At 39.6% G+C, this 26,496-nt stretch overlaps 2 protein-coding genes and 1 long non-coding RNA gene across 7 annotated transcripts; 2 read left to right on the top strand and 1 right to left on the bottom strand.

Moving 5' to 3' along the window:
* Positions 1 to 1,929: 1,929 nt before the first annotated feature.
* LOC124861697 (receptor activity-modifying protein 1-like) lies at positions 1,930 to 26,220 on the bottom strand. 2 transcript variants are annotated; one of them, XM_047355615.1, is made up of 4 exons: positions 26,031 to 26,220; positions 23,618 to 23,756; positions 18,640 to 18,937; positions 1,930 to 2,725 (listed from the first exon to the last, which is right to left on the bottom strand). In XM_047355615.1, the coding sequence occupies exons 1-3, from the start codon at positions 26,089 to 26,091 to the stop codon at positions 18,679 to 18,681; spliced, it is 459 nt and encodes a 152-aa protein (XP_047211571.1). In that variant the 5' UTR covers positions 26,092 to 26,220; the 3' UTR covers positions 1,930 to 2,725; positions 18,640 to 18,678. The 2 variants fall into 2 exon arrangements, with proteins under 2 accessions (XP_047211571.1, XP_047211570.1); XM_047355614.1 differs by lacking the exon at positions 1,930 to 2,725 and having other exon boundaries at positions 18,019 to 18,937; positions 26,031 to 26,219.
* On the top strand, positions 7,572 to 9,752 carry LOC124861698. The gene is made up of 2 exons (XR_007036719.1): positions 7,572 to 8,274; positions 9,423 to 9,752. It is a non-coding gene; the product is annotated as an uncharacterized LOC124861698 (long non-coding RNA).
* On the top strand, positions 11,061 to 17,389 carry LOC124861695 (putative methyltransferase DDB_G0268948). 4 transcript variants are annotated; one of them, XM_047355613.1, is made up of 7 exons: positions 11,061 to 11,803; positions 13,807 to 13,946; positions 15,474 to 15,634; positions 15,812 to 16,025; positions 16,167 to 16,270; positions 16,359 to 16,496; positions 16,972 to 17,389. In XM_047355613.1, exons 2-7 carry the CDS (start codon positions 13,839 to 13,841, stop codon positions 17,066 to 17,068), a joined length of 822 nt encoding a protein of 273 aa, XP_047211569.1. In that variant the 5' UTR covers positions 11,061 to 11,803; positions 13,807 to 13,838; the 3' UTR covers positions 17,069 to 17,389. The 4 variants fall into 4 exon arrangements, with proteins under 4 accessions (XP_047211569.1, XP_047211568.1, XP_047211566.1 ...); XM_047355612.1 differs by lacking the exon at positions 11,061 to 11,803 and adding an exon at positions 12,231 to 12,946; XM_047355610.1 differs by lacking the exon at positions 11,061 to 11,803 and adding an exon at positions 12,232 to 13,459.
* Positions 26,221 to 26,496: the final 276 nt, after the last annotated feature.

The raw sequence follows: 26,496 nt of genomic DNA, 5'->3' as shown, positions 1-26,496 counted from the left end.
GTTCACCTGAGATAAGAATAGTATGATTAGGAACGTGTACTTGTTAACGAGACACAACCGCCTCACATAAATGGACACAGAGAGGTATGTCACCAGACATAGTGGAATCTCTCATAAAACATTAAACTGCATCACTAGCAACTGATGGAGTTTGGTAGAGGTGACATTGTGGCTTTGCATAAGGGCAGGCTCTCAGAACATGCAACAACTGTGGATGCACTGTTGCAACAGTTGGTTCCAAAATTTTGCCATTGTGAAATCTGTATGCCCCACATATCAGGCAATTGTACATTATGAAAAGCCATACAAAAACATTGGTAATGCTTGAGTTGTCTTCATGCGTACCAAACCATGTCCAACTCAGAGAAACTCGTCAGCTTAAGGTAGTGCATAATTGTTGATATCAAAAAGTTTCTAAATTCACAAAGTCTCACTGAAATGAAGAAATGTGAGAAAACAAGAAACCAGAAATGAAAAAAACAGAAGTAGCTGTGTGGAACAATATGATTTCTCTTTTATTGTTGTGTTTTGGTATCTCATTTTGTGACATGCAATCAATTGGCTAATTGCTTTTCAACTTGCAGAATAGTTCCATACTGAGGGGATAATTGTTGCAGGACGTGTTCAGAAGATAACCTTGCAAATTTAGAATAGATTTTGAAGGCAGGTGTTCAAGGCCGACCCAATAGTTTTGGTTAGCTTTCCTTCTTTTACCTAACTAAGCATACAATAGCCACAATAGAAGTGGACCAATGGGATTCCAGTGAGGTGCCAGATTGTCCGTCTTTGTTGCAGTAATCCTTCTTGTCTTCTTGTGCCCTGCAAATATTATCTGGAACTGAACTTGGAACATCTTTATGATCTTCCGGCTACTTCATAGCTCTGACCCCTACTGCAATACTCACCCACCAAATTCAAATGTCTCTTCAGGAGCTTACCATCTCCTAAACTTATATCCAACTATAAATCTCCTGCCTGCCTGCCCACTCTCAGCCAAATTATACAACATAACAGAAAAAATACAGATTGCTCACTCACAACAACGTACTTGTCCTCTGACTTGTTTCACCAACTTAAGGTTCACTAGTATCTCCTGGAAACAGACATCTGAAGTGATCTTCCTCCATATGCTGGCTAGTCTCAACGTGAAAGATAGGGCAAGAAGCTTCGTCATAAAGGAAGAGTCTCCTCTGCATCAAAAACAAGTTATTTTCAATAGTTCTGATGTATGCTCAGGATGACTGCTGCCATTTCTTTATACATTTTCCAGGAACGTGCCACTAAAAGACACCCCAGGGTATACCCAGAACACACTGGAAGGACAGTAAATCTTTCCTGGCCAGGAAACACGTTGGGATCCTTTTAGAATGAGCTGGAGACCAAGAAACCCCTTCCCAAGAATGCTGGTACCTAACCAAGTAGATATTGAACCAAAGTATTAAAAAGATCAGGGGGACTCCGTACAGTGCCACATTATCTGTCTTGGTTGCAGTAATCCAGCAATCCTTCTAATTTTGTTTTCAGTGTTTTATTAATACTCAGTTTACATCTTGTTGTATCCTGTAAATACCTACCTGGAACTTACTTCAGAGGGTTCAATCGCTCTTCTGGTCACTTTCTCATAAAGACTGCAGCTGTAGGACTTACCTTGTAAATTCACCTTTCTCCATGAGAGTTCACTGCTGGTCCTAAACAAATGAAGTAACCCTCACCTGCCTGGAGGTTTTCAACCTATGTCCCATTGGAGGAGATGCCACGGTAGACACAGAATTCCATGAGGGACTTAATATCCTTTCTGACTTGGGAAGACCTTGGGATCTCTTAGAATTAGCTAGTTAATTTATGTAGAGTGTAACTTGGAGATGGACTTCTGAGCCCTCCTGGACCTGTTACTGTACCTCTTCAAACCAATCTCTGATTATCAGAAGACAATGGAAAGTCACAGAATATCTGGCAATATATCTCAGTGAGTGAGTTTTCTTCCTATTTGTGGATCTAATTGTAGATTGTTTAGGATCACTTTTACCAAATAATATATGCTTAGGGCCCTAACCAAGAGCTTTAAATGACACAGTCCCTGATCCTAACCAAGTGAAAAAAGCCCCTAAAGAAAAGGAATGACTAAAAGCCAATCAAGATTAAAAGAATAACATAATGAAACTGATTTCACATGCAAGTTTTAATGTCGATGGCTTTTTGCAACCAAGTTGTTGCATTTGTTTAAATGTTGTATTTGTTACAGTTGTGTATTTCATCTGATGAATAACTTATTTATTCAGGAGCCTATCAACTGGAATCAGAAGTTGAATTTCATATGAATATTTAGAGTTTCTCCTATGCAAATGTATACTACTGCATGAAAAAAAAAATCCGAATCAAAGGCTATTCTACTGGCTGCACCCTGAAGACCAAAGTTTAAGCAAAAAAATGCAAGCACATAATTGTATGCATCCGCTCATGGCGTGCCTGGATGACGAGTGTAAAGGTCTCCTGCTGCCGAGTACCAAGTCTCCCTGAGGACCATTGATCCATGTCTACGACCACAGAGAGCTCTCTGACTCCTCCCTGATTGCCATTCTGCTGGTAATTAAACAGTCCGGCTTAACGAGTCTGCGTTGATAACAAGGTCTGGAGAAAAGGTCACCCCACCATGCTTGCTTCAACCAGACGGCGTCAATAGTAGCGTCGTCCGAGAGGGCAGGCATTCAGAAAGGTAGGTAATCATCTGAAAGTTAAAGAAATAAGAACAAAGTCAGATCAAGTGCAAAGCAAGAGGCTCTTACATAAGCTTGGCACAATTTGACTTGTTTCAAGAATCATAGGAAGGAAGCAGAGCATCATTAAATCTGAGCAAATATTAATTTTCTCTCTATCACATCAACTAATAAACAGATATCATACAAACTTGTTAGATGATATTGTAATTCTGACAATGGCTACTGGCCAAAGTTAATCGGCATATTCAAGATATTTAAGAAACATGCTGTACTAATATGTGGAGGTCCTAAAACAAGAGGAAAATGGTTGTCTTGCTATATTTTTACCAAGCGAACCCTGCAAACATCTGCAGCGGAGCCCTGAGCACGACTCGCAAATGCATGACCTATATATATCTCCTATCTGGCCCTCATCATTTATCTTACAGCGGCAGAATCAGGATAGATTGGTTCAATTAGACTGGCCTTTAATGTAATCTGTTTAATCCATTTCTATCATCAAAGCCAATACCTACCTCCCTCCTCGGAGAGTGGGATTAGCGTCCCGAGTGCACATCCAAGCAAGAAAAAGAAGGAAAAAGAAATCCTGCCTCAGAGTTGATCAGATCCTCTTTAATAGTTGTGATATTTGTTCTTTACAACAGGACTGCGAGGAAAAGCAGGAAGTCTGGAGTGAAGTTTTTATGGGGGAGATTTAAGATCTTCATATCCTGCCAGAGATTGGAAACACAGTTTGTCACGATGCCCAGTGCCACAGTAAAAATTAAAGACTTGGCTCCCTTTTCAGTGTCTTCACAAACCTCTAATAAGTTGATTCTATTAAGAGAAAATAAAATTGTATCTGCTTTGATGAAAGTACCTTTAACGTTGATTTATTTCTACTGTACCAAACACTAATTTCCTAAACTTTAATGCTGAATGTTATGAGGTTTTTAATCCATGATCCAAACTGCACCACATTTACCACCGTGTTTTGCTTAAATTATCAACATTGCAAATGTTTTCCTATTCATGTTCATTTTTTAAGTTTAAACCTTACATTTTCTGGTGTTACTTTCTTCTCTTATTTTTCTATACCATCCCTGCCCTTTTAGCTAGCATCCTGCCACTTATGCTAGGTTACTGCCAAGTTAATGGTTAATAACCTACTTGCTCCAATAATTCAGTCACAGTTTTTAGGCACAGGATTCCTTCAACATTTCAAATTTCCAATCCTTCACAGACATAATTTTTCTGACTTTTTTTTTATCAGGTTTTTCTGCCAAAATGGATATTTGAGTACAAAGCATTTAACTAGTTGGGTTTTGTTACCTTTGTATTGTACAAATCACAAAACAACACAGTGCTCAACCTGCTGAGGTAAAAGGACATTTCATTTTATGGCATTTGGACAACCTTAGGTCAGTTGAAATCCATCATACAAATATATCTGGACCTCATTCTCTTACAGACGCTTTAAATCCCAGTGTGTGATCTTTAACTTCACAAAATTCAAAAATAAAATCCAGAAATGTCAGTGTTTACCCGAACCAACTTCAGGAAAGTTGGGTTCAATTTTAAACCCAAAAGTAAATTGATCTAATTTCTATTTCTATATTTTTGAATGAGTGTCTGTTTTATCTGTTAGTAGGTCCAACACCAGAATGATCAATGAGTTGGCTGAAAAATCAACTTGTAATATCCCAACGCATAAATAAAAGTCATCATGTGAATATAAATCAATGGAAAAAGCTATTTAATTCTCCATGCATTCATGTTCTTTTCCCACTTCTTCCATACAGGATCGAGTGGGAGCTGGTGCCTATCTCCAGCAGTCTATGGGTGAGAGGCAGGGTACACCCTGGTCAGGTCGCCAGTCCATCGCAGAGCAACACAGAAACACACAGGACAAACAACCATAAACACACTCAGTCACACCTAAAGGCAATATAAAGAGACTAATTAACCTAACAGTCATGTCTTTGGACTGTGGGTGGCAGTCGGAGTACCTACAGAAAACCGAACGTATGTACGGGGAGAACATGCAAACCCCACAAAGAAAGACCCTCGGCAGGGAGTCAAACCCAGGACTCTCTCGCTGCAAGACAACAGCGCTAACAACTGCCCCACCATGCAGGCTGTTCCTTTAATTTTCTGTCCATTACACAATAAATTAAGATATAAAACCTGGAACCCCAAACTTTTTCATTACTTTTCCACGATGTAATTGAATTCCAAACTTTTCCAGACTTTTCAAGACAGCAGGAACAATGTAAGCATGTCAACAAAATGTATCAGGGACACCAATGCTAATTATATGTATTGGGTGTGATAAATAAATACCTTTTCAACTAACTGGGATGGATGTTAGGTTCAATTCTTATTTAATCCTCACAAACAAAATAGATTTTACAGTAAAGAGAAGAGAAATCAGTTGATTGGTAGTCCAAACCTTTTTAGATTTTAATTATTCTTTCTTTAAAAGAAGATAATGTTACAACCTTCTCTTTTAGGAAACAGGCACATTTAGCACTGTAATTTAGATCAATTTGCTTGTGAAATGTATTATTTATATTTACCAGTTGATGTTAACATATTCTTATTCAGATCAATAAAATACTGCCAATAGCTCAATAGCTACAACATCCTTGCTTGTCATCCTTTTTCATTTCAAGGTTTTTATGTTCCTTCACAGAAAAGATCGTGTTTGAGGACTCAGGGGTCCGCATTGCAAAATCCATGAAATTTTTTTCCCACCAAATTACATGGCTTTCAATGAGGCAGCAAGACTGTTTTGTAAATTCATGGATTTCATCCAACAGCTGCAATCTGCTTCTACCTGCTGAGATTTCTGCAGGGAAGTGGGATTTTACACTCAATACCCATCTATCCACCACCACTATACCCCCCTCCTCCAAGCCTTCATGTCTCTGCGCTCGCACTCTCAGAGCAAGGGAAAAAATCAGAGCCCAGGTATATCATGCAAATTTGTTTTTCTCGTGCATATTGCTCATGCACACAATAGCATGCTCGTTTATCTCTTCCTCCATAATCCACAACTTCTAACACCCCTGTTAGGAAAACGTTTTTTTCTTGCACCTGTCTTCGTGAAGACTGCATTAAATCCAGTATTTGTAATAATTCTCTCTCTCATATATTGTGGATTACCTGTGTGATTGCTTTCCAGGAGAATTCCCCCATGGAGCATCAGCAACACAGCTCATCACAGAGGATGGAACCCCCCCCCCAGCCCACCCCACCCCCTACTTCCTGTTTTTATGTGCCTGCAGATATTAAAGCTATACATGGCGCAGCTATGCTAGAGTCTATTAACTTTTGTCGTATGGCTCCCGCGTGTTTGCAGAATTGTTTTGTGGAAACTGTAATGAGACTCAGCGGTAAAGCCTTGGTGATGCATTGTTCATGTCTGCTTAAACACATGTTGACAGCATTGTCCTCCACAAGCATGCTTCAACTCCATACGCACATACGCCTCAGCTGTGAATGGTGACTTGACTGCAGCTGACAGGTTTGATCAAAGGTGATTGATTAGAAGACATGAGGCATGGCTGCACACACCAACAGAGTGGGGTGAAGGGTTGCGGAGAGGACGTCCTACACCTTCCTGCCGCCACTTTCCAAACCAACAGGCCAGTTGCAAATCATATTTGACAGTTAATATTGATAATATGGATTTGAGTGATCAAAGCTTGTTGAATGGGCAAAATCCACTTTTTTAACTAAAACAAATGGGATTCAGAAATATTTTACCAAATGGCTCAAAATGGAGATTTGAACCTGTCTTAAATCATAATTTATAATCCAAACCAACATGGCGAGAATTAAATAAAAGGATGAACTCAATCTCTGTTCATCCATGCTTCTGGAAATATACATAGATATGCGTTTACTGCCATCTGCTGAATTTTAAATGCAAGTGCATGCCATTATACCTTTTCACATCATGGTTTCCCCTTAACAATAATAGCCAGACCAGGGTTGGACAGTTCCAATCCTCAAGGAGCAGTATTCCACACGTCTTAAATGTTTCTAGTCATCTATTGTCTACACCTGCTCAACCCTGGCATGGTTTCAAGGCTTGGGGGTCAATGGGGTGGGGGGTGCCTGTCTCCAGCAGACAATGGGTGAGGGTACACCCTAGCAGTGCAACACAGATGAACAGGGAAAGCAACCATTCAGTCACACATTCCCACCTAAGGGCAATTTAGAGACACATGATTTTGGACCGTGACAGGCGGCTGGAGTACCCATAGGGAACCCAACCATACCCAGACAGAACACGCAAACCTTTTCTTGAAAGGCGCCTGCTGGGATTTATCTTCTTGCTGCAATGCAGTGGTAAACTGATTAGATTGGATGAGTTATTAGCAGGCTACTGCAGGATATGGTGGCAAGCCTTAGTTATTTGATTCATTTGTGGTGGAGCATCTAAAACCTGCAGGACACTGGCCCTTGTTGACTTGCCTAACTAACAAGTAAAGGGAGCTCTGCAAATAAAGAGAGTAAAAGGTAATGGGTGAGCTGATTACAAACAAAAAACAGGCAGTAAACAGGAGACAGGGACTAAGTCTTAAAGTCTGTGGATAATACAAAAGAAAAAATAAGGTAGATATCTGAAGAGAAGCATTTTTAAGAGATTCGAATTGCTGCCTTAAGTGAGAGAGTTCAGGCTCCTTGATGTCTTGTTAATGAATCATTAAAGGATGGAACAGAAGATGATTACATGGATTGGTACTTGTTACGACCCCACTCGGTCTAGGGGTAGGGGGAAGTAAACATTCAAACCAGGTGTTGTTGGTTTAATGAAAGAAAGAGTAATTTATTTATTTTTAGTTCAGTTTCCGTTATTTTTAACAAAACAAACAAAAGGAGGATACTTAAAGTACAAACCGTTTGAAAATAAAAAGGGGTAAAACCCAAAATACACAATAACCATAAATTTAACAAAATACACAACCATCAGTAATTTAACTAAAAATAATTCCCCAAAAGGAGGGACAAACTAATTCAACAGTTTCCTAAATCAAAAACGTCCCTGCTAACAAAAAGCAAACAAACAAATCAAGACAAAGCCCAATCAACTTTAAAGAGACTCCTTTGAGCCAAGATGGAGTCATCAAGCAGGTGAGCACACAAAAATAACCAAGCTTCCCAACGAGCAGGCATACAAAATACCCAAGCTTCCCAACAAGCAGGTAAGCATACAAAAAATAACCAAGCTTCAAAATTTTACAACACCAAAATCAGAAGTGGCGAGCTGTTCTGTCCAAATACCAGCTGCCTTTAGTGGCAGGTGCAGAGAGTTTATATAATGTAGTCCCTTCTTGATTGGCGGCGAATTCAGAAGAACCAGGAAATGAATAGTCCAACATGAACTCCCGGAGACGTCCAGCAGGAGGAGTGCAGAGCACGCAGGGAGATCAGAGTCCGTCAGGAACAGCGAAGAAGAGGGTATCCAGCGAAGAAGAAATCCGATCCTATCAGAAACAGCGGTACCGATAGCACGGAGGAAAACGGTGCTTTTCAGCGACATCGGCTGGCCAGTCTGTTGATGAAGGTACAAAACAAACACACATACGGCCACCAGCCGTAACACCCCCCCCCCCCTAAAAATGTGAAACAAAATGTCCATCTCTTCACTTACATTTTAATAACAAACTCTTGTTTTCATAACTCCTGTCTTGATAAAGCATCAGCCAAGATGTTTGCTGAACCCTTCTTGTATCTGATGTTCAGATTAAAGTCTTGAATGATTAAAGCCCAACGCATGAGTCTTTGATCATGGTTGTACATACGTGCTAGGAAGACAAGTGGGTTATGGTCAGTGTAGACCACAATTGGAGAAGGACAGGATCCAAGGTATACCTCAAAGTGTTGTAAAGCCAAAAGCAAAGCCAAGGCTTCCTTCTCAATGATGGAATAGTTAAGCTGGCTTCTGTTAAACTTCCTAGAAAAATAACAAATGGGATGATCAGCTCCATTTTTACCTTCCTGTAGGAGGACAGCACCAGCTCCCACTGCACTCGCATCAACCTCAAGTTTAAAGGGCCTTTCTGTATCTGGGGCAGAGAGTACAGGAGCATGACATAACAGAGATTTAATGCTATCAAAAGCATGTTGACATTCTGGGGTCCATACAAAGTTGACTTTTGGACTTAATAGACCAGTCAGAGGATGAACAATAGTGGAAAAGTTGCGACAGAAATTCCTATAATAACTTGCCATACCAAGAAAACGGCGTAAAGCCTTTCTAGTGCAAGGCACAGGGAACGAAGTAATGGTAGAAACTTTTTCTTTTAAAGGTCGCACTTGTCCTTGGCCTACCTGTCTACCAAGATAGGTCACTGTGGCTTTCCAAAATGTTTTCCTGAGCGGAAGTGTCAGAGTTCAAAAGTTTCTCTTTCAGAATTTTTAGTGGACTGCGAAGAGTATGACCAAACACTAGTTCTGCAGGGCTAAATCTTAATGATTCCTGAGTGGATTCTCTAGCTGCAAACAGTACAAAAGGGATACCTTCATCCCAGCTTTTCTTATTCTCAAGGCAGTATTTCTTCAGCATAGACTTTAAAGTCTGATGCCAACGTTCTAAAGCTCCCTGAGATTGAGGATGATATGCACTAGAAACAGCATGTTTAATGTCTAGTTCTTTAAGAACCTGTCTAAAGAGTTTCGATTTGAAATTTGTACCTTGATCTGTCTGTACAGTTCTTGGAAGACCAAATGTAGAAAAGAATCTGGTCATGGCATTAATGATTGAACTAGCAGTGATTTTACGGAGAGGAATGGCTTCAGGGTAGCGAGTGGAAGCGCACATTAAGGTAAGTAAAAACTGATTACCAGATTTGGTTCGTGGTAAAGGACCCACACAATCCATAATGATGCGTTCAAATGGTTCTTTCACTGCAGGAATTGGATGGAGCGGAGCATTTGGTATGGTCTGGTTAGGCTTTCCAGCCATCTGACATATGTGGCAACTGCGGCAGAATTTAACCACATCTGTTTTTAATCCAGGCCAGTAAAAGTGTTTCAAAATCAGTTGGTATGTCTTTGAAACACCCAAGTGTCCTGACCATTTACTTTCATGTGCTAATGATAAAATATTCTTTCGATAACTGGAAGGAACCACAATCTGTAAAACTATGTTCCAATCAGCACCAGGAAGCAGAACAGGACACCATCTACGCATTAAAATTCCATCATCCAGAAAGAAAGATACACCTTCATCCTTGGCCGTATCAGGACCTACTACACCTTCAAAATAGGGTTTTAACGTTGGATCCGACCTCTGAGAAGTGCGCAGGTGAGCACGAGTGATTGGGAAAGCACTATCAGGGGTCTGTAATGCATCCCCACCAGTCAAATCCGGAATTGCAGAAGCCTCTGTAACAGAGTCAGATTCTCCACCACCTGAGAACACTGACAAACAAACTGTCAGACAAATCCACATCATCACTTTTAGCCTTTTTCTTATGTTTTTGTGCACGAGTTAGTACACCAGTTGGGTTCACTTTGGGTGATGACTTGTTATCTCTAGTTCCCAAGTTTTGTGGTACATCCAAAACCTCTAATGCAGGAGTTACCTTACCGCCAGCAATATCATTACCTAACAGTAATGCGACACCTTTGATAGGTAGTGCTGGGCAGACAGCAATAGGAAAAATTCCTGAGATTATTTTGGAGTTTAAATGTACCAGATGTACAGGCCGAGGAACATAACCCATTTCTACGCCCTGTAGAATTGCACTATATCCACATGATGACTGTTCAGAAAACGGTAATGTGTCAGCTAAAATAATGGACTGAGAACCTCCAGTATCACGCAGAATGCGAATAGAACACTGATCTTCAGGCTGTCCAGTGAGTGAAACTAGTGCATCTGACAGAAAAGGGTTGAAGCAGGGATCAGGTGTGCAGTCAACTTCAGCTCTTACAATGTTTGGTTTTCTCTTAATGAGTCCTACACCTTTCGGTTGGGACTGAACAGAGGTTTGTGTTTTCCGTTTTAAAGCCAAACAGTTAGCAATGACATGCCCTGTTTTATGACAATAAAAACACTCTGTTTTCCTTCAATTGTATGGGCTTGACTGTGTCACACGTCTTAACAACAGAAGTTTTGTTCGGATTGGACTGAAAAATTGTTTTGTGGGTAAGCACATACTCATCAGCAAGGACAGCAGCAGCAGACAAAGACTCTACTTTTTGTTCATTTAAATGCATGGAAATGCGTTCAGGCAAACAGGTCTTAAACTCCTCTAACAAAATTAGCTCTTTTAAGCTGAGAAAGTTTGAGACTTTACAAGAAGAACACCATCTGTCAAAAAGAGTCCCCTTTTCCCTAGCGAACTCAACATAAGTTTGACTGGGATTTTTCTTAAAAGACCTAAATTTTTGTCGGTAAGCCTCGGGGACAAGTTCATAGGCTTTTAAGATGGCAGCCTTTACCTTTTCAAAATCTAGGGTGTCTGCAAGAGGGAGAGTTGCAACAACCTCTTGAGCTTTTCCATACAGTTTGCATTGCAACAGAAGTGACCAGGCTTCAGGAGGCCACTGCAAAGCTTGTGCTATTTTTTCAAAAGCTGAGAAGTAACAATCTACTTCCGCTTCTCGGAATTCAGGCACTAGAGCAACATACTTGGTAATATCGAAAGGTCTAATTTGAGGTGAAGTAGTGGAATAACCAACAGAAGAGGAGTTTACTGCAAAAGCAGGAACATTAATTCTAGTCTGAGATTCAAGCTCTAACTGACGTATTTTTATGGCAGTGTCTGCTTCAATTTCCAACCTTTTCATTTCTAGTTGGAACTGCCTTTGCTGTGCCTTCTCTTGGGCCTCAAGGTGCAGTCTAGCGAGTCGGACTTTAATCCGAGCATCAGCCTTTGACCCAGCCGAACTACTGGCGTCAGAGAGAGGATTAAACCGAGGGAGTGTGTAAGGAGTCTTAATCCCCACACCCACCTCAGCATCGACATCTGGAGAGACTGCTTTAGGTTTTCCCAAAACCTTCTTACCACCTTCATCAGAAGAAAGGGCCTCGGACTGAGCTACAGCAGCAGAAGTCAAAGCAGGTTGAGCCACAGAACTCGCAGGTATCTCAGAACATACAAGAACTCCTAGTTCTACCAATTTCTCCACTACAAGATTCCTTAGTTCCTTCTTAAGGAGCTGTTTAGAATAATAAATGCAGAAATGTGCTGCAATTTGTGCCAAATCATCCTTTCGACATGACTATTAGTTCAACAGAGGGACTTTCCAAAAACTGTTTTAAGTTAAACTGTGCCATACTAAAGTTTTGCACAAGTGACAACAGGGGCCTACCAAGACCTTGTCACTTTCTGAACTGACAAAGCTAAAGTTTACACTTTCAATCACAGGATTCATTTAAAGAGATCCCGGACGAGCCCCCATTAAATGTTACGACCCCACTCGGTCTAGGGGTAGGGGGAAGTAAACATTCAAACCAGGTGTTGTTGGTTTAATGAAAGAAAGAGTAATTTATTTCTTTTTAGTTCAGTTTCCGTTATTTTTAACAAAACAAACAAAAGGAGGATACTTAAAGTACAAACCGTTTGAAAATAAAAAGGGGTAAAACCCAAAATACACAATAACCATAAATTTAACAAAATACACAACCATCAGTAATTTAACTAAAAATAATCCCCCAAAAGGAGGGACAAACTAATTCAACAGTTTCCTAAATCAAAAACGTCCCTGCTAACAAAAAGCAAACAAACAAATCAAGACAAAGCCCAATCAACTTTAAAGAGACTCCTTTGAGCCAAGATGGAGTCATCAAGCAGGTGAGCACACAAAAATAACCAAGCTTCCCAACGAGCAGGCATACAAAATACCCAAGCTTCCCAACAAGCAGGTAAGCATACAAAAATAACCAAGCTTCAAAATTTTACAACACCAAAATCAGAAGTGGCGAGCTGTTCTGTCCAAATACCAGCTGCCTTTAGTGGCAGGTGCAGAGAGTTTATATAATGTAGTCCCTTCTTGATTGGCGGCGAATTCAGAAGAACCAGGAAATGAATAGTCCAACATGAACTCCCGGAGACGTCCAGCAGGAGGAGTGCAGAGCACGCAGGGAGATCAGAGTCCGTCAGGAACAGCGAAGAAGAGGGTATCCAGCGAAGAAGAAATCCGATCCTATCAGAAACAGCGGTACCGATAGCACGGAGGAAAACGGTGCTTTTCAGCGACATCGGCTGGCCAGTCTGTTGATGAAGGTACAAAACAAACACACATACGGCCACCAGCCGTAACAGTACTTTTCCACAGTAATGCCACTCCGGTCAGTTGTGCTTAAGTAAAATCAGAGCCGAAAAGTGAATCTCGCAAGTTAGAAGTTTATCGATATTCTAACCATAACCTTTGTTCATGAAATATGGATTATTGCCGCATGAACGACATCTGACACAAGTGGTTGTAATAAGCTTCCACTGTAAAAGTACAAAAGAGGGCTCCTGGGTGCCTCCTTTTGGAGGTTCTCCTGCTGTGAGGATACCCCTGGAGAGACTCAGAAATCTCCGGAAGAGCTTCACATCTTTTCTGGTCCCAAACTGAGCTGGAGAGTATAGCTAGGAAAAGGGAATTCTAGGTTTCCCTCTTGGACTTTGTACACCTCTGGGACAAGATCTTGGATTGGTGAAGGAGTATCAGACAAAGCAAAAGGAGCTCTGGCAACAGGACATGGATTTAAGGACCTAGGGGAGAAAAAACGACTCAACCCATGACTTTTTGTAAGTCAATGGATTATAAATTTGGTGTTTGTATTCCTAAATATCTCTCAGTTCAGAGTTTATTATTTCTAATGGTAAATATGCCTGTTAATTTCTTTAGAAAATAATCCCACTGCATGAACTTTGACCTTTAAATCACTTGCATACAGTAAATAGAATACAACTGTTAATCTGTAACTTGCTGGTTAAATACAGACAAAGTGTTAGTGCTGAGTCATAGTACTCCAATGGACTTTATGGAGACGTGACAACTTTCTCCTGAAACTTTTGTTTGTTTCCATTCAGTTTTGAGATCATTTTCTTCTGAATTTAAAGACTTGACTTCCTGTGTTTGTTCGTCAATCTAGAGCAGCAGTTTTTTTTCCCTCCACTTCAAAAAATGGCTGTTCGGCTCTTTGAAGGCAAAAACCATGCAGCCTCCTACCTGCAGTACAGAGTGGCACCACATGAATTGATCAGCAAGATAATGAGCTACATGGAGAAAAGGGTATGTGTATATTGCATTTATTACACTTTAGATAACCTTCATAGAGTTTTTAAGGATGAAACCCTTGAACACTTGTACTCTTTAGTTCACCTTTATGTTTAAATCCTCCTATTTTATTTCAAGCCAATTAAGAAATAATTAATCAGCGCTTGTCATTTTTGCCTATTTTACAACTGCTTTCATGCTTCTCTGTGCTGTGGCAGATTTACTACTTGTGAAACAACAGCTCCCTCTAGTGATACACAGGACTAGTTTAGATATGATCCAGTTAACAGGGTCGATGGTGTCCTGGGAAAAAGTATGCTCTCTTACAGTGTTTATGTCACACACATTATATTATCAGTAAAACATAATTGAGTAAATACAAAAGCACGTTTCAAATGATGATTTTATGTATTAAAGGCGAGAAGGCTGTTCATACCAACCTGGCCCTATGGGACAAGGTACACTTCACCAACACCTTAATCACAGGTTATACTACCCTCAGCACCAATAACTGTCAATCAGTCATTTACATCACTGTGGAGGAACTTTGACCCACTCTTTTTGGAGAATTTCTTTAATTTCATTCACATTGGAAGATTTCCAAGAGTATTTGGCCTGTTTAAAGAAATACACCAGCATCTCAATTGGATTTAAGTCCAGACTTTGACAATGCCACTCCACAATCATTTTGTTGTTTTCAAGCCATTCAGAGGAGGTGGACTTACCAGTATGCTTCGGATCAATGTCCTCCTTTATAACCCAATTGCTCTTGATCCTAAGGCCAAGAACTGATAGCCGGACATTCTCTTTCAGGATTCTTGGTAGTGAGCAAAGTTCAGGTCCATTCAGATCCACAAGTAGCAAAACAGGTCCCGATTATCACACTACTACCACCATGTTGTGACTTTCGAAAGAGATCCATTTTTGTCTCAATATTTTTATGAGTCTTGAGGACCATCGAGATATTTCTTTGCAGATGGAAGAAGGATTTGCATATTCTATTCGGTCAACAGCTTTCTGAGATCTTTTTAACCTACTTCATGTTGTCAAGATAGGTTTTGTTTAAGTAAATTTCTTGATTCTAAGGAAGTTATCAGGCTTGGGGGTGGGTAGTTAAATATATCCAAGAAAATGTGGTTAATAACAGGAAATTTATGATTTAGGAAGGGTGGGAATTACTTTTTTCACGTAGGACCAGGTTGGGTTGTATAGCTTTTTTCCTGTATAACTGAGATCATCACTTGAACAATTTTTTATTTATTTAAACTTGATCAGATGACATCAGATGATTGCATTTGTTTGATAATTGGAAAGCTAACAAATTAGCAAAAAATCTTTAAAGAGGGAAATATTTAATCATGGCACTATCGCTTTTCTACTTAAAATCTCGTATCATAAATATTATTCCGCCAGGGATTAGACAGATTTTATTGTAATGTTTGCAGCTATTTTCAGTTCAAATAGTTAATAGCAGGGGGGCTAAGTACTGCTTAAAATGATGCATACTTTAAAGTTTGGAAAACTCTATTTCTCTGTATTCAGACACCGTCTCAATTCAAACTTGCAGTCGATGTGGGCTGTGGTCCAGGGCAAGGGACAGTCCTTTTAGCATCATACTTCACCAAGGTGGTTGGAACTGACATCAGCCAGGCTATGGTAGAAAGGGCATTGGCCAAAAGCAATCCACCAAACATTTCATACAGGTGTATATCTATTACACAACTCCAACACATTTTACCTTTATTATATGTCAAATTTCTGATGTACTATTTAGGAAAAGATAAAATTTGACACTGTCTGATTCCTCAGGTTTTGATAAAGTAGCAGAACAACACAGATCTACTGAAACTATTTTCCTCAGCTCTTTTATCTGACTACAGACAGTGCCCCGCAGAAGAGTTGCCATTTACATCCGGGCAGGTGGACCTTGTGACGGCCATGACGGCAGCCCACTGGTTTGATCGGCCTCGGTTCCTCCAGGAAGCCAACAGGGTGCTCAGACCTGGAGGCTGCCTTGCTCTCCTGAGCTACAGCATGGACATGAACCTGGAATACGGAGACGTTTCAGACACCCTTAATGACATCTGTCAAGAGGTCCATTCCAAATCTTGGCACTTAACCATTATTGTATTTATGAAAGACAGCTTAGTGTACAAACATGTAAAAATAAAAACATTCCTTCATTTAGCCTTTTTTATAGCTGGTGCTAAGAAATCTGTTGACCTCTGTCACTAGTTCTACACTGCCTTACTTCCCTACCGAAGTTCCTATTTAGGACCAAGCTCCAAGAAGATCTACTTTGACATGTTTAACTCCTGCTCTTATCCAGACAAAGAATGGTGAGTCCTTATTGACATATGCACACTGTTGTATAGGTAGCTTGCCCTATTGTATTTACATACAAAACAGCCATGAATATCTCTGTAGGACCGAGTTCCAGCCAGTGAGAAGGACCCTTTCAGTGAATGGATTTATTGGCATGGTGGAGACGTTCTCCAGCTACCAGAAACTGAAACAAAAGGACCCTTCTGAAGCTGAACATCTCTCGAATAGGTTCCAGAGGAAGTGAGATATTTTCCTGAATCTAATTGTTACTCCTAGCCTTGATGTTTACACTTACTGATAATTTCCACCTTCGCTTCATCCATCATTATCAAAACCTGCTGAAATGTGTCTGTGAATACAGTCACAGTCCTGGACTTTAATCAGAAAATCCGAGCATTGCTTGACTAAGCTTAACTGTCGAAGGTTTTCACTGCTTCGATAACATAGCCGTCATTAATTCCCCTGCTAGTGACAGGGCTGAACAGCTAAGCAAGCACAATATGTGTTGGAGAAGTGCTGAGGCATGAGTTTTACAGGCATGGGGAAAACAGTTTGACATTGTGTTTAATTACTGTGACAGTACAAAGTTCTGGCCTTTGTTGCCTAAATGTGAATCTCCTTTATTTCTTCATCTTTTAACCTTATTGAATTAATTCAATAAAAAGTCTATTTAAAATGAGATTTAACCATTTTCTCTCTTGCTTATTAATTTCAGGCTTCTGACTGCCATGAATACAACTTCTCCTGACACAGAAGTGACGGTGATAGTGAATTATTTCCACGTGCTGGCATGCAAACCTTTATCTGACTGAACCCTTTCCCATTTCAGACTTTTTTTTTCAAACCGTCTGTTATTATGAAGAGTTTATAGAGGAAAAAGAAGCCCCCAGCATCACAGTGGAATGTTTACCAAAGTTCAAATATTTTGGACCTTGTTGAATCCTACTCTATCCTTAGGGGCAAAAAAATTTATTCTGATCCATTTCATTGCTAAAATGTATAAAAACATCTGTCTCGGTTGATCTCTGTGAGTGCTGAACTCTTGTAAGTGAGCACTTGCTTTAACCCAGCCTGCTCAAAATTCATGGCGCTTAATGTGCATTTTAAAATAAATGCAAAGTATATAAGAAGAAGCTTAAAGTTTGTATTCTTTCTTAAAATTTTGAATACTTCTTGCAGCCTTTATTATTGTTATAACACTGTTTGGAGTGGATTTAATGTCTCTGGTCAATGTTTTACATACAAAGTTCATTAAAAGCAAACGTTGCATACAAGCAAAGCTTGTGGCAAGCTAACCTGCCAGGGCTCTAGACTAAATTTGCACTGGTGCACCTACCTTGAGGTAAATCCAAACTTGCAGGTAAGTAGACCATCAACAACACCGCACTTGTCCAATAAATCTGACTGGATGGTAAAACGTTACAAACAAACCAGACAACTTTGAAAAGTATATACATCCAGCTAAATGTAAGGCTAAACTGACTTAGCTGCCGACAGACTGAGTGGAGGTGAGAGGTCGAGGTGGAAAACTTAACTCACTCAGGGTCCTTTCCATTTACGTATTGACAACACAGAAAAACATTTATGTATTTCCACTAAAAAAATGTTTTTTCTTCCCTTCTGTCTTCTAATCTTCCGCACCTAGGTACACAGTTGGCACTATTGAAAATTCAAAACACTTCATTTGTTATATTTCAGTCTGTCCTCCTTCAAAAGAACAGTCTGAAATTTGGCATGAAGTACAAGGAAAGACAGTAGATGATTACTTCAAATATGTTTTTTTTACAAGTATTCGACCTTTTGATTGTCTGGGACACCTAGAAAATAATCTGTCTAGAGAGGAAAAGGTGAGTGCATCAACATTAAATACAATCCCCTTGGTTGCTTCTTATCTAGGGTAGCAGATTTAGTCATCAACTTTGCACAAGAACCCAATAAAAATGTCCTTGAAGAGTAACACTGTCCAACAGTCCAGGCCTAGTATGGTGGCGATCTGTGTATTTCTCAGCACAGTAGAGCACTGTGTCTAAATTAAGTTGCTCAAAGATTATAACATAAAAGTTTTTCAGAAATTTTGCCAGACCTAAACTTTCTCAGAAAATTGAAAGCTGACACACATTTGAGTTGCGTCAACACTTTTTCCCCAAGGCTGTAAAATCTATAAACATACAAAACAGCTTTGAGAATGATTAATTAAAATTTCCACAATGTACATGCATGTCTTTGTTTTACTCTAAAAATTTTTCTTTAAAGCTTAATCTTTTGCTTGACCTGAATACACTTTCATAATGGTAACGCTAGCTTGTCTTTACTACAGTTATGCTTTTTTTGTGGTATGCAGCAACTTCACAAGTACATGAAGTTATCTTTGACTGTGGCTCACTTGATGTTAGGAGTCCATCTCCAAGTCCTTCGATCAAGTTCAGCAAAGCATCCCTTGTGTGCGTTTGCTCCTCCACACCACTACTGCAGTCATGAGCAAGGTGATCAGTACAGACACACCAATAAATGGTGCAAGGATGCTGATGGGTGGCTCGCGCAGGAGCCGGCCGGTCGAGGGGCAGTGGTGAAAGTACCTGTGGTGAATCTGCATGAAGAAGCCGTCCACCACCCTGTTGGGCCAGAAGCAGTCCATTCTCAAGGCCAGTTGGTAGGTGCAGTTAGTCAGTCCTTCGTAGATCCTGCAAAAAGCCATGACCCCAAAAAAAGGATATTTGCTTGAAAAATCTAGATGATTCACATAAATTAACCATACTACAAATGTTAGAGGGAATATTCAATGCTCTGACATTAAAACCCTATAATAATAATGAGTCATAATTTTACATTTGTACTCTTCGACTAAAATATTCTCTCCTGATAACTTTGAATGTCCTCTCAGAGTAAATCCTCACGAGGGGATTCCTGTTGGTGGGGGAAAAAAGAGCTGAAGAGTTTCTAGAATTACCAGTAAGCCTAACAGAGCTATATATAACTGCTTGGTGGTGGAGGCCAAAAGAAATGGAGATGCATGCCAACTGAGGAGCGCCCTCAGTGGAGCATTGCAACATTCCAGAGAGATTATTCTCTGGACAAAGTTTAACTGCGTCCTAGGGGTAGAAATCAGGAAAACTGACCCCTTAAAATACGTAATTATGCAATACTGCCTACATAGATGGTAAATAATCCAGGATGAGGCTACTTCAACCCACTTGCCTGATTGATTTTTGTACTGACAAAAACTTTGGTTTTTGCTAATCTGGTTACATCTGGTCAATACCTTTATCCACATATACAGTCCCTAAAACTAAAAGCTGATTCTCCAACTGAATTTGTAATTTAGTCAAGCAAAAGCCACTCGAAAGAGATGAAAGCAAATCTTGTAGGCTTTGTTTGACCTATTGCTAGAAAGTACAAACATTTTCAGGCCTGAACTCTTAAAACCCAAACATCTAATGTATCTAACGGCTGTCTCCTAACCCCCAAAGCCAAATATGGCAATAAAATTGAACCAGTCACAAAACAAAAAATGAAGATCTTTTTTAACCTAACAAAAAAAGCACAAACTACTGTCAGATATTAATATCACCTTAAAGAGGTGTTTTATTTTATTATATTTTTCAAAGAGGGAGTCTGTTGATTAGTTATAGGGAGTTTGCAAGTACCTCAGCTTTTCAAGCAAAATCAAGTTTCCAAAGTGTTGCAAAGTATGGCAATCACACACAAACCTTTAATAATTTACTGGTCGTAATCACAACTCTGGATTATCAAGACGAAGATGTTCAGGTCATCATTAAAAAGCATGAATGGGTTGATTTAAATGATTATTTCAACAGCATGTTCACACCTGCTCTTATCATTTTATGTCAAATTAGGAGTAAGGAGGGTGAAGTCCAGTGTTTCACAGCCAGAACAAAAACTACATGGTTCCTCCTGAATCTGATGTTCAAGAATCAGTCAGAGACTCCTTTCCAAAACCCTAGTAAGCTTTCAAAGGAGGGCTGAGACGTGTGATCTACTGAGAGCTGTAACACACTCACCATTCTCATTTCTTAAAAACTTTGACAGCCATGCCAGTCTGTCACACTGCCCATGTTATCGAAGTCCTCCATGCATTATTGCAGGCGTGTCAACCCTTACAGAACCTTCAGTAGCTCAGGCCCAGTCTCATTCACCCCTAAGGCTTTCTAGCATCTTAACTAAGCTAATGTTAAGGCAATGTTAAGGAAACATTTTCTTAATGTTAAGCTAATACGATCTTAAGTGATTGAGCTAATGGTAAGCTAACATTAATAAAACGGTATCTAAATTAAGCTAATGGTAGGCTAACATTGATATAATATTATCTTTACTAAGCTAATGTGAAACTAACGTTAATCTACTTGATTAAACTGTTATGCTAATATTAAGCAAACATGATCTAAATTGATTATGTTAGTGTTAAGCTAATATTATCTTGGATAATCAAGTTAAGAATAAGTTAAAATAATCTTAATTGATTAAGCTAATGGTTGGCTGACGTTGGGCTAACGTTATCTTAATTTATTACCTGAAATGTTATGCTTACATTACTTTAACATTAAGCAAAGATCATCTTAACTAAGCAAATATAAAGTAAACATAACCTAAATTGATTAAGATAATGATAAGCTAACATTAAGGTAAAATAATTTCATATGATAATTCATTAAACTAATGTGAAACTAACATGATCTAAATCGATTAAGCTAGTTTAAGCTAACCTTGTATAACATCAGAGACATGCTGTTCGATTTTGAGTTTGGCCCCGAGTCGCACTCGAGTCTTAAACAAAATCAAAAACTTCAGACTCAACTTGTGCCCTTAAGACTTGAGACTTTACTTGGACTCCTGAGCCGAGACTTGAGTCTTATTAACAAGTTTTTGTCATGTAATGAAGATCGAAAGGACGCTGGTATGTGAGCTACAGACTACAGCTGTTGGCAATGTTTTACTGTGAAAGGATGCACTTCATTTTTAGTTAGTGACGTTGAGGGTTATGGGCCTGCTTAAAAAAATGTGGTTTATGAAGTTAAAATGTAGAACTAAATTGGCTCTTGTGTGAATAGCTTTTAGCTTGACTCCTTTATGAGAGTTGTTCCCAGTTTTAAGACCGAGATCCCTGTATACCTCAAGTAAAATACTACCCTCTCAAAACTAACTCACAGAATATTACTTTAAAAAAATAAATAAATAAAACATCTGACCTATCCCATTAAAACTGAGGTTGTTCATGTAAAACAAGTTTGTAACCTGGGAAAAATATGGAAATAAGATTTGGATTAATAATTCGGTTTTTAACCAGTGGTTCTGGTAGTGTAGGGGGTTAAGCATGTGACCCATATACACAGGTTGTAGCCCTCGACACGACAGTCCCAGGTGCATGTCCTGGCCCAGGCAACATTTGCTGCCTGACTTCTCCTTACTCTCTGCCCCCATTTCCTAACTAACCACTGTCATAAAACTGTGTGAAAAATAAAGGCCACTTGAGCTGCAAAAAAAAAAAAAAAAAAAGTTTTGTACATTTTGTGAACATTTGATGACAAACAAATCTACCTCATTACCAATATAACACTAATGAAGGTCTTTCCGTCAGTTCCATTTCGTCCTGCACAAATAAAAGAATATATGTAAAATTAATGGATCCCATAAGTGTTTATTTTAGAAATAGGGAAAAAATGTAAAAAAAAAAAAGAATCTGATACATCACATTAAATTGAATATTTTATGTACAATCTTATTAATTATGACCTGTAGCACAAACAGCTCTTCATTCTAATATTATCATGCAGTTTGCTATTTTTCTTTTCTTTTACTCAGGACCATGGATATGAACATTAATTTCACAAGAGAAGAAATTACCTAGACCTGGTTAAGGTTTGATTCCATTTGTAGTTCCTAAATCCTTTCATTTTGCCCCCTTCAGTAACAGCCATCAGACGTTGTTTCCAGGATTTTAATTACACCAATGCAAGCCTTGAAAATGCTTGTACTTTTTTGCAGCACAGAGCGCAAGCACCAATTATTTTGTGCTGGACCAAGCGAGGACAGCAAGCCAAGAGGGAAATCACACAGTTTTGACAGAAGCTTCTTCAGTGCCTTTTTATCTTCCTGTCTGACTCATCCTCCAGCCGATGGTGCTTGGAAAACAAAGCCACTGAGCAGCAATACCCTGTTTCACATTCAAACATGTACTCCACCAATATGATGTCAGACTGATTCAGGAAAAACTGCTCTGACTGAGCAAACAGTTGGTTTTCAGTGAGAGGTTTTTTGCGAAAGTAAGAGGTAAACTCAAAGCAACATACAGAAACCAAGATAGAGATGACAACAATGTGTTTTAGGGATGCTTTCAAGAAACTGAAAATGATAGAACACTTTCAGCAATGGAAAGATTATAAGTGAAAATACTCATGGTCAAGGTCTTGGGTGCTTATCTGTACCATTTTTGCTGCCATTAACTCTCTGGACTCTCTTTATTTTTCTTTATCATAGAAAGCACTCCTGGTCCACTACTTCTGTGTTTAGTTGTGTCTCTTTCCTGTGAAAAGACATTGACAAAATTATTGCTCCTATGTGTGTAACCTCTTTATTTATCTATAGAACGTTATCCAAGCTCAGGACTTTAGATAGCTGTCTATTTTCCAAGACAAGGCTTCCATTAACTATGTATGATCTAGTTTTCTTTACTTTCTTTATTTTACAACAGTATTCATGGTTCAGTGCTTCTGTGTTTATTGAATCTCAACCTATTAACTGAACATTTGCTAACATTATGTGAACTCTTTGTGTTAGCCACAAAAAGTACTCTAAGCTCAGTCTTTTTTATGGTATTGTTTTTTTTCCCAAGCTGAGCAACTGATAAAGCATTTGCTGCCATTAAAATTGACCCCCCTCTATAGAGTACACTGGGCTCGCTGCTTCTGTGTCATTCCGAGACTGCGTAACTGATGTAGCCATTGCCAACATTAACTTTGTTGTTAATCATTGATTTGATTTTTTTCATATAGAAAGTACTTCTAACCCAATGCGTTTGCATTTAGTAATTTCCCTTTTCTCTGGTAAAACCATTAACTATGTGTAATGTCTTTGTTTTTATTTTCCCTAGAACGTAGTCCTGGCCCAGGGACTATGTTGTAAACTGTGTCTCATGGCATAGTCAACTAAACTCAACTGTATTTAACATTACGGGATAGGAATTGAACCAGTTTGTTTTGTGAAGCGCCATGAAATTACATTTTTAATAAATTAGAATGTAATTAAATGTAGTTTACACACTTTGTATTTAAAGTTTGAGTTTCGCGGCATTTTACAATGTCTGCTCATGTTCTTTTGGAAACAGTTTTTTTTTTTTTTTCACTCACTCCATGGTTTCTGGCCAGGTGCACCACAAGCCTGAATTCAATCTTCCCATATCCAGCTGGAACTGCTCCAAGCAGAAATCGTTGATCACCGTCTCGTAGAGTTGTCTATCGCATCCAGTCACTGAATGACAGACACGAGCTGCAGACAAAAATCACAAAAGAGGCAAAAACAAAGGTTTTTTTTTTTTTTCTGTTGCAGCAGAGGATTAGCAGAATATTTGCCTCATTGTAAATATGAAACAAAATTTATACGAAGCACCATAGTGGTTATCTGCTTAATCTGTTTAATGTTCCCCCATAAATAGGAATATGTTTGTGCAACAAACAAGGTCACATCCTGGCTATAGTTATTCCTTCAGGACCATTTTTTTCTATTAGTCTCCTACTTTCACTAAGAAAAGATTTTAATTTGCAATCAAAGTCCCAATCCCATTTGTTTACCTTGCAAACAGCCTCTTAATGTGGAGGCAAAGCACAGCTGTCCCGTCGGACCTGAAGCTGAATGTAATACCGTGCAGAGGGAGGAGAAGAACTGCTTGTTGTTTCGATCTGAAAAAGCGGTGGATCATAGGCTGCGCCGGCCTGATAAGAGCCAACTGTTTGCCCGTAATGTTTGCTCTGACTCGGCAAGCTCTTGTAGGGCACAGAAATCTCAAAGGGAGAACCTCTGTGTCGAGTTTTCAAAAAAGATCCAACAAGAAGAAGAATGATGAGGGTAGCTGAGACCCAGAAGTGGAGCAGTGGAAAGTGATTTTTTTGTCATTTTATCTAAATGAATAACTTCTCTTGTAGACAATAAATAGCATATAAAATATTAAACACTCACTCAACTGGTGTGACACTGTTTCATCAATAGGCGGCGCTCCTAAAGAGCCATTAGATGGCAATAAATGCAAAATATTTTATGCCTGCCATTAAGGATGTAGAATAAATACAATCTCACACAGGTACATCAGGCGCATATGATTAGACCATCATTACACAGCACACTGTTTAAACCTCTAGCTCCTTTCTGGTGAATTATTTCAATACAGAACAGAGCACATGTGTGGTGTACACCAAATAACATCATTCCATCAAAAGAGCCGTATACAAGGTCCAAAGCACGGAGCTTGGAGTGTCATGGTGTGGGGGCGCTTTGTGGCAGCAGGACTTGGCCAGCTCACCACCATTCAACTGTATATACGAGGGTGATTGAGAAAAACACGAGATGATTTCTAAAAGTAAAAGAACGCTGAAGCAGACCTGGACCCTGCGACATAATGACCCAAAACATACCTTGTTGTCCTCTCCACTGTCGCTACATGCATGCTCAGTATGAGGGATTGCTGCAAAGTCAATGCCAGTGACTGTCCACTGTCTCTACATGCTCATCCAGGAGCAGTGAATGCTGCAAGTTAGTGACTGGATGCAATCTGCTGGGTTTCCTTAGATAGAAAAACTTTTTAACCAATTTGATTAAAAATCTGACTTCACCTTTTGATGGTTAGGATTAATTGGAATCTATGTACCCGACTATGATTCGACTGAACTGACTGAAGTGCCTTGAGATGACAGGTGTTGTGAATTGGTGCTATATAAATAAAGCAAAATTGAACTGAATTGAATTCCAAGGACTGGCTGGGAATGGAAAAATTGAAAGTCTTGGGCCTAGTCAAAGCCCAGATGTGATCCCACGGAGATGCTGTGGGGTGACCTGAAACTAGATGAACGATTTTTTTTTTCATTCTTAGAAAACATGTAATCAACACATATTCTACTCATTTAAAATTTTATAAATATACTACATGTTTTAAAACTGTTGTTGTACCATTATAATTTGCATTGTCCCTCATCATGCGTACCCCTTCTTCAACTCTCCAACCTCTTTTCATGCTTGCTTTCAAAAAACATTTCCACATTGCACCTTTAATGAAGGGGCTGCATGGTGGCGCAGTTGGTAGCACTGTTGCCTTGCAGCAAGAAGGTCCTGGGTTCAATTCCCACCCAGGGGTCTTTCTGCATGGAGTTTGCATGTTCTCCCTGTGCATGCGTGGGTTCTCTCCGGGTACTCCAGCTTCCTCCCACAGTCCAAAGACATGAATGTTAGGTTAATTGGTCACTATAAATTGCCCTTAGGGGTATGAATGAGTGTGTGTGGTTGTTTGTGTGTTGCCCTGCGATGGACTGGTGACCTGTCCAGGGTGTACCCCGCCTCTCGCCCATAGACTGCTGGAGATAGGCACCAGCTCCCCTGCGACCCACTATGGAATAAGTGGTAAAAAATGACTGACTAACCTTTAATGAATGGACTTTCTTCATTTTTGTTTCCACACATTTTATCATTGTTATTTTTTTAGTTTCTCCCAGTGCTCTAGATCCAGTAACACAGACAGTCAAAATAAAAAGAAAATAACTTCTATAGAAAACTCACCAGCCAGTAGCAACAGCAGTCCTGCTTTAAGGAGCAGAGCCATGCTGGAAACAAACTTCATCTTCTCACTGGCTGCAGATCAGAAACACGGGCCCCATTCCTTCCAGCCACAGCCGCTGATTTTGGACGAGAGCGCTGCACGGAGGGGCGGATCACCCGGAGATAGTCCCCCTTCCACTCTGCGCAACCCTGATCATTTGTCATCTGAGACCCCTCGAGTCCTACACAAGGCACAAAACAAAGTCAGGATCCAAAATTAGAGCAGGGGGCATTGTGAAGGCAAGAGGTCGTCATGGAAAAGCTCAAGATCACTGAGGCAACACATGCTTTGCGTGTAGCTCATTATTGTTAATGTATCCAACGGTGTCATTGGGAACATTTAAACTTCTATTTCAAATGTCTCCAATCATCAGCAATCATCAGGAATCTTATATGACACACTTTATTTAGCTTTTTGTTTCAATGT

The sequence above is a fragment of the Girardinichthys multiradiatus genome, chromosome 24 (assembly GCF_021462225.1).
Source record: "Girardinichthys multiradiatus isolate DD_20200921_A chromosome 24, DD_fGirMul_XY1, whole genome shotgun sequence".
Lineage (NCBI taxonomy): Eukaryota > Metazoa > Chordata > Actinopteri > Cyprinodontiformes > Goodeidae > Girardinichthys > Girardinichthys multiradiatus.
Note: the sequence above shows the minus strand (reverse complement) of the source record. Positions and strands in the feature narration are given on the sequence as shown.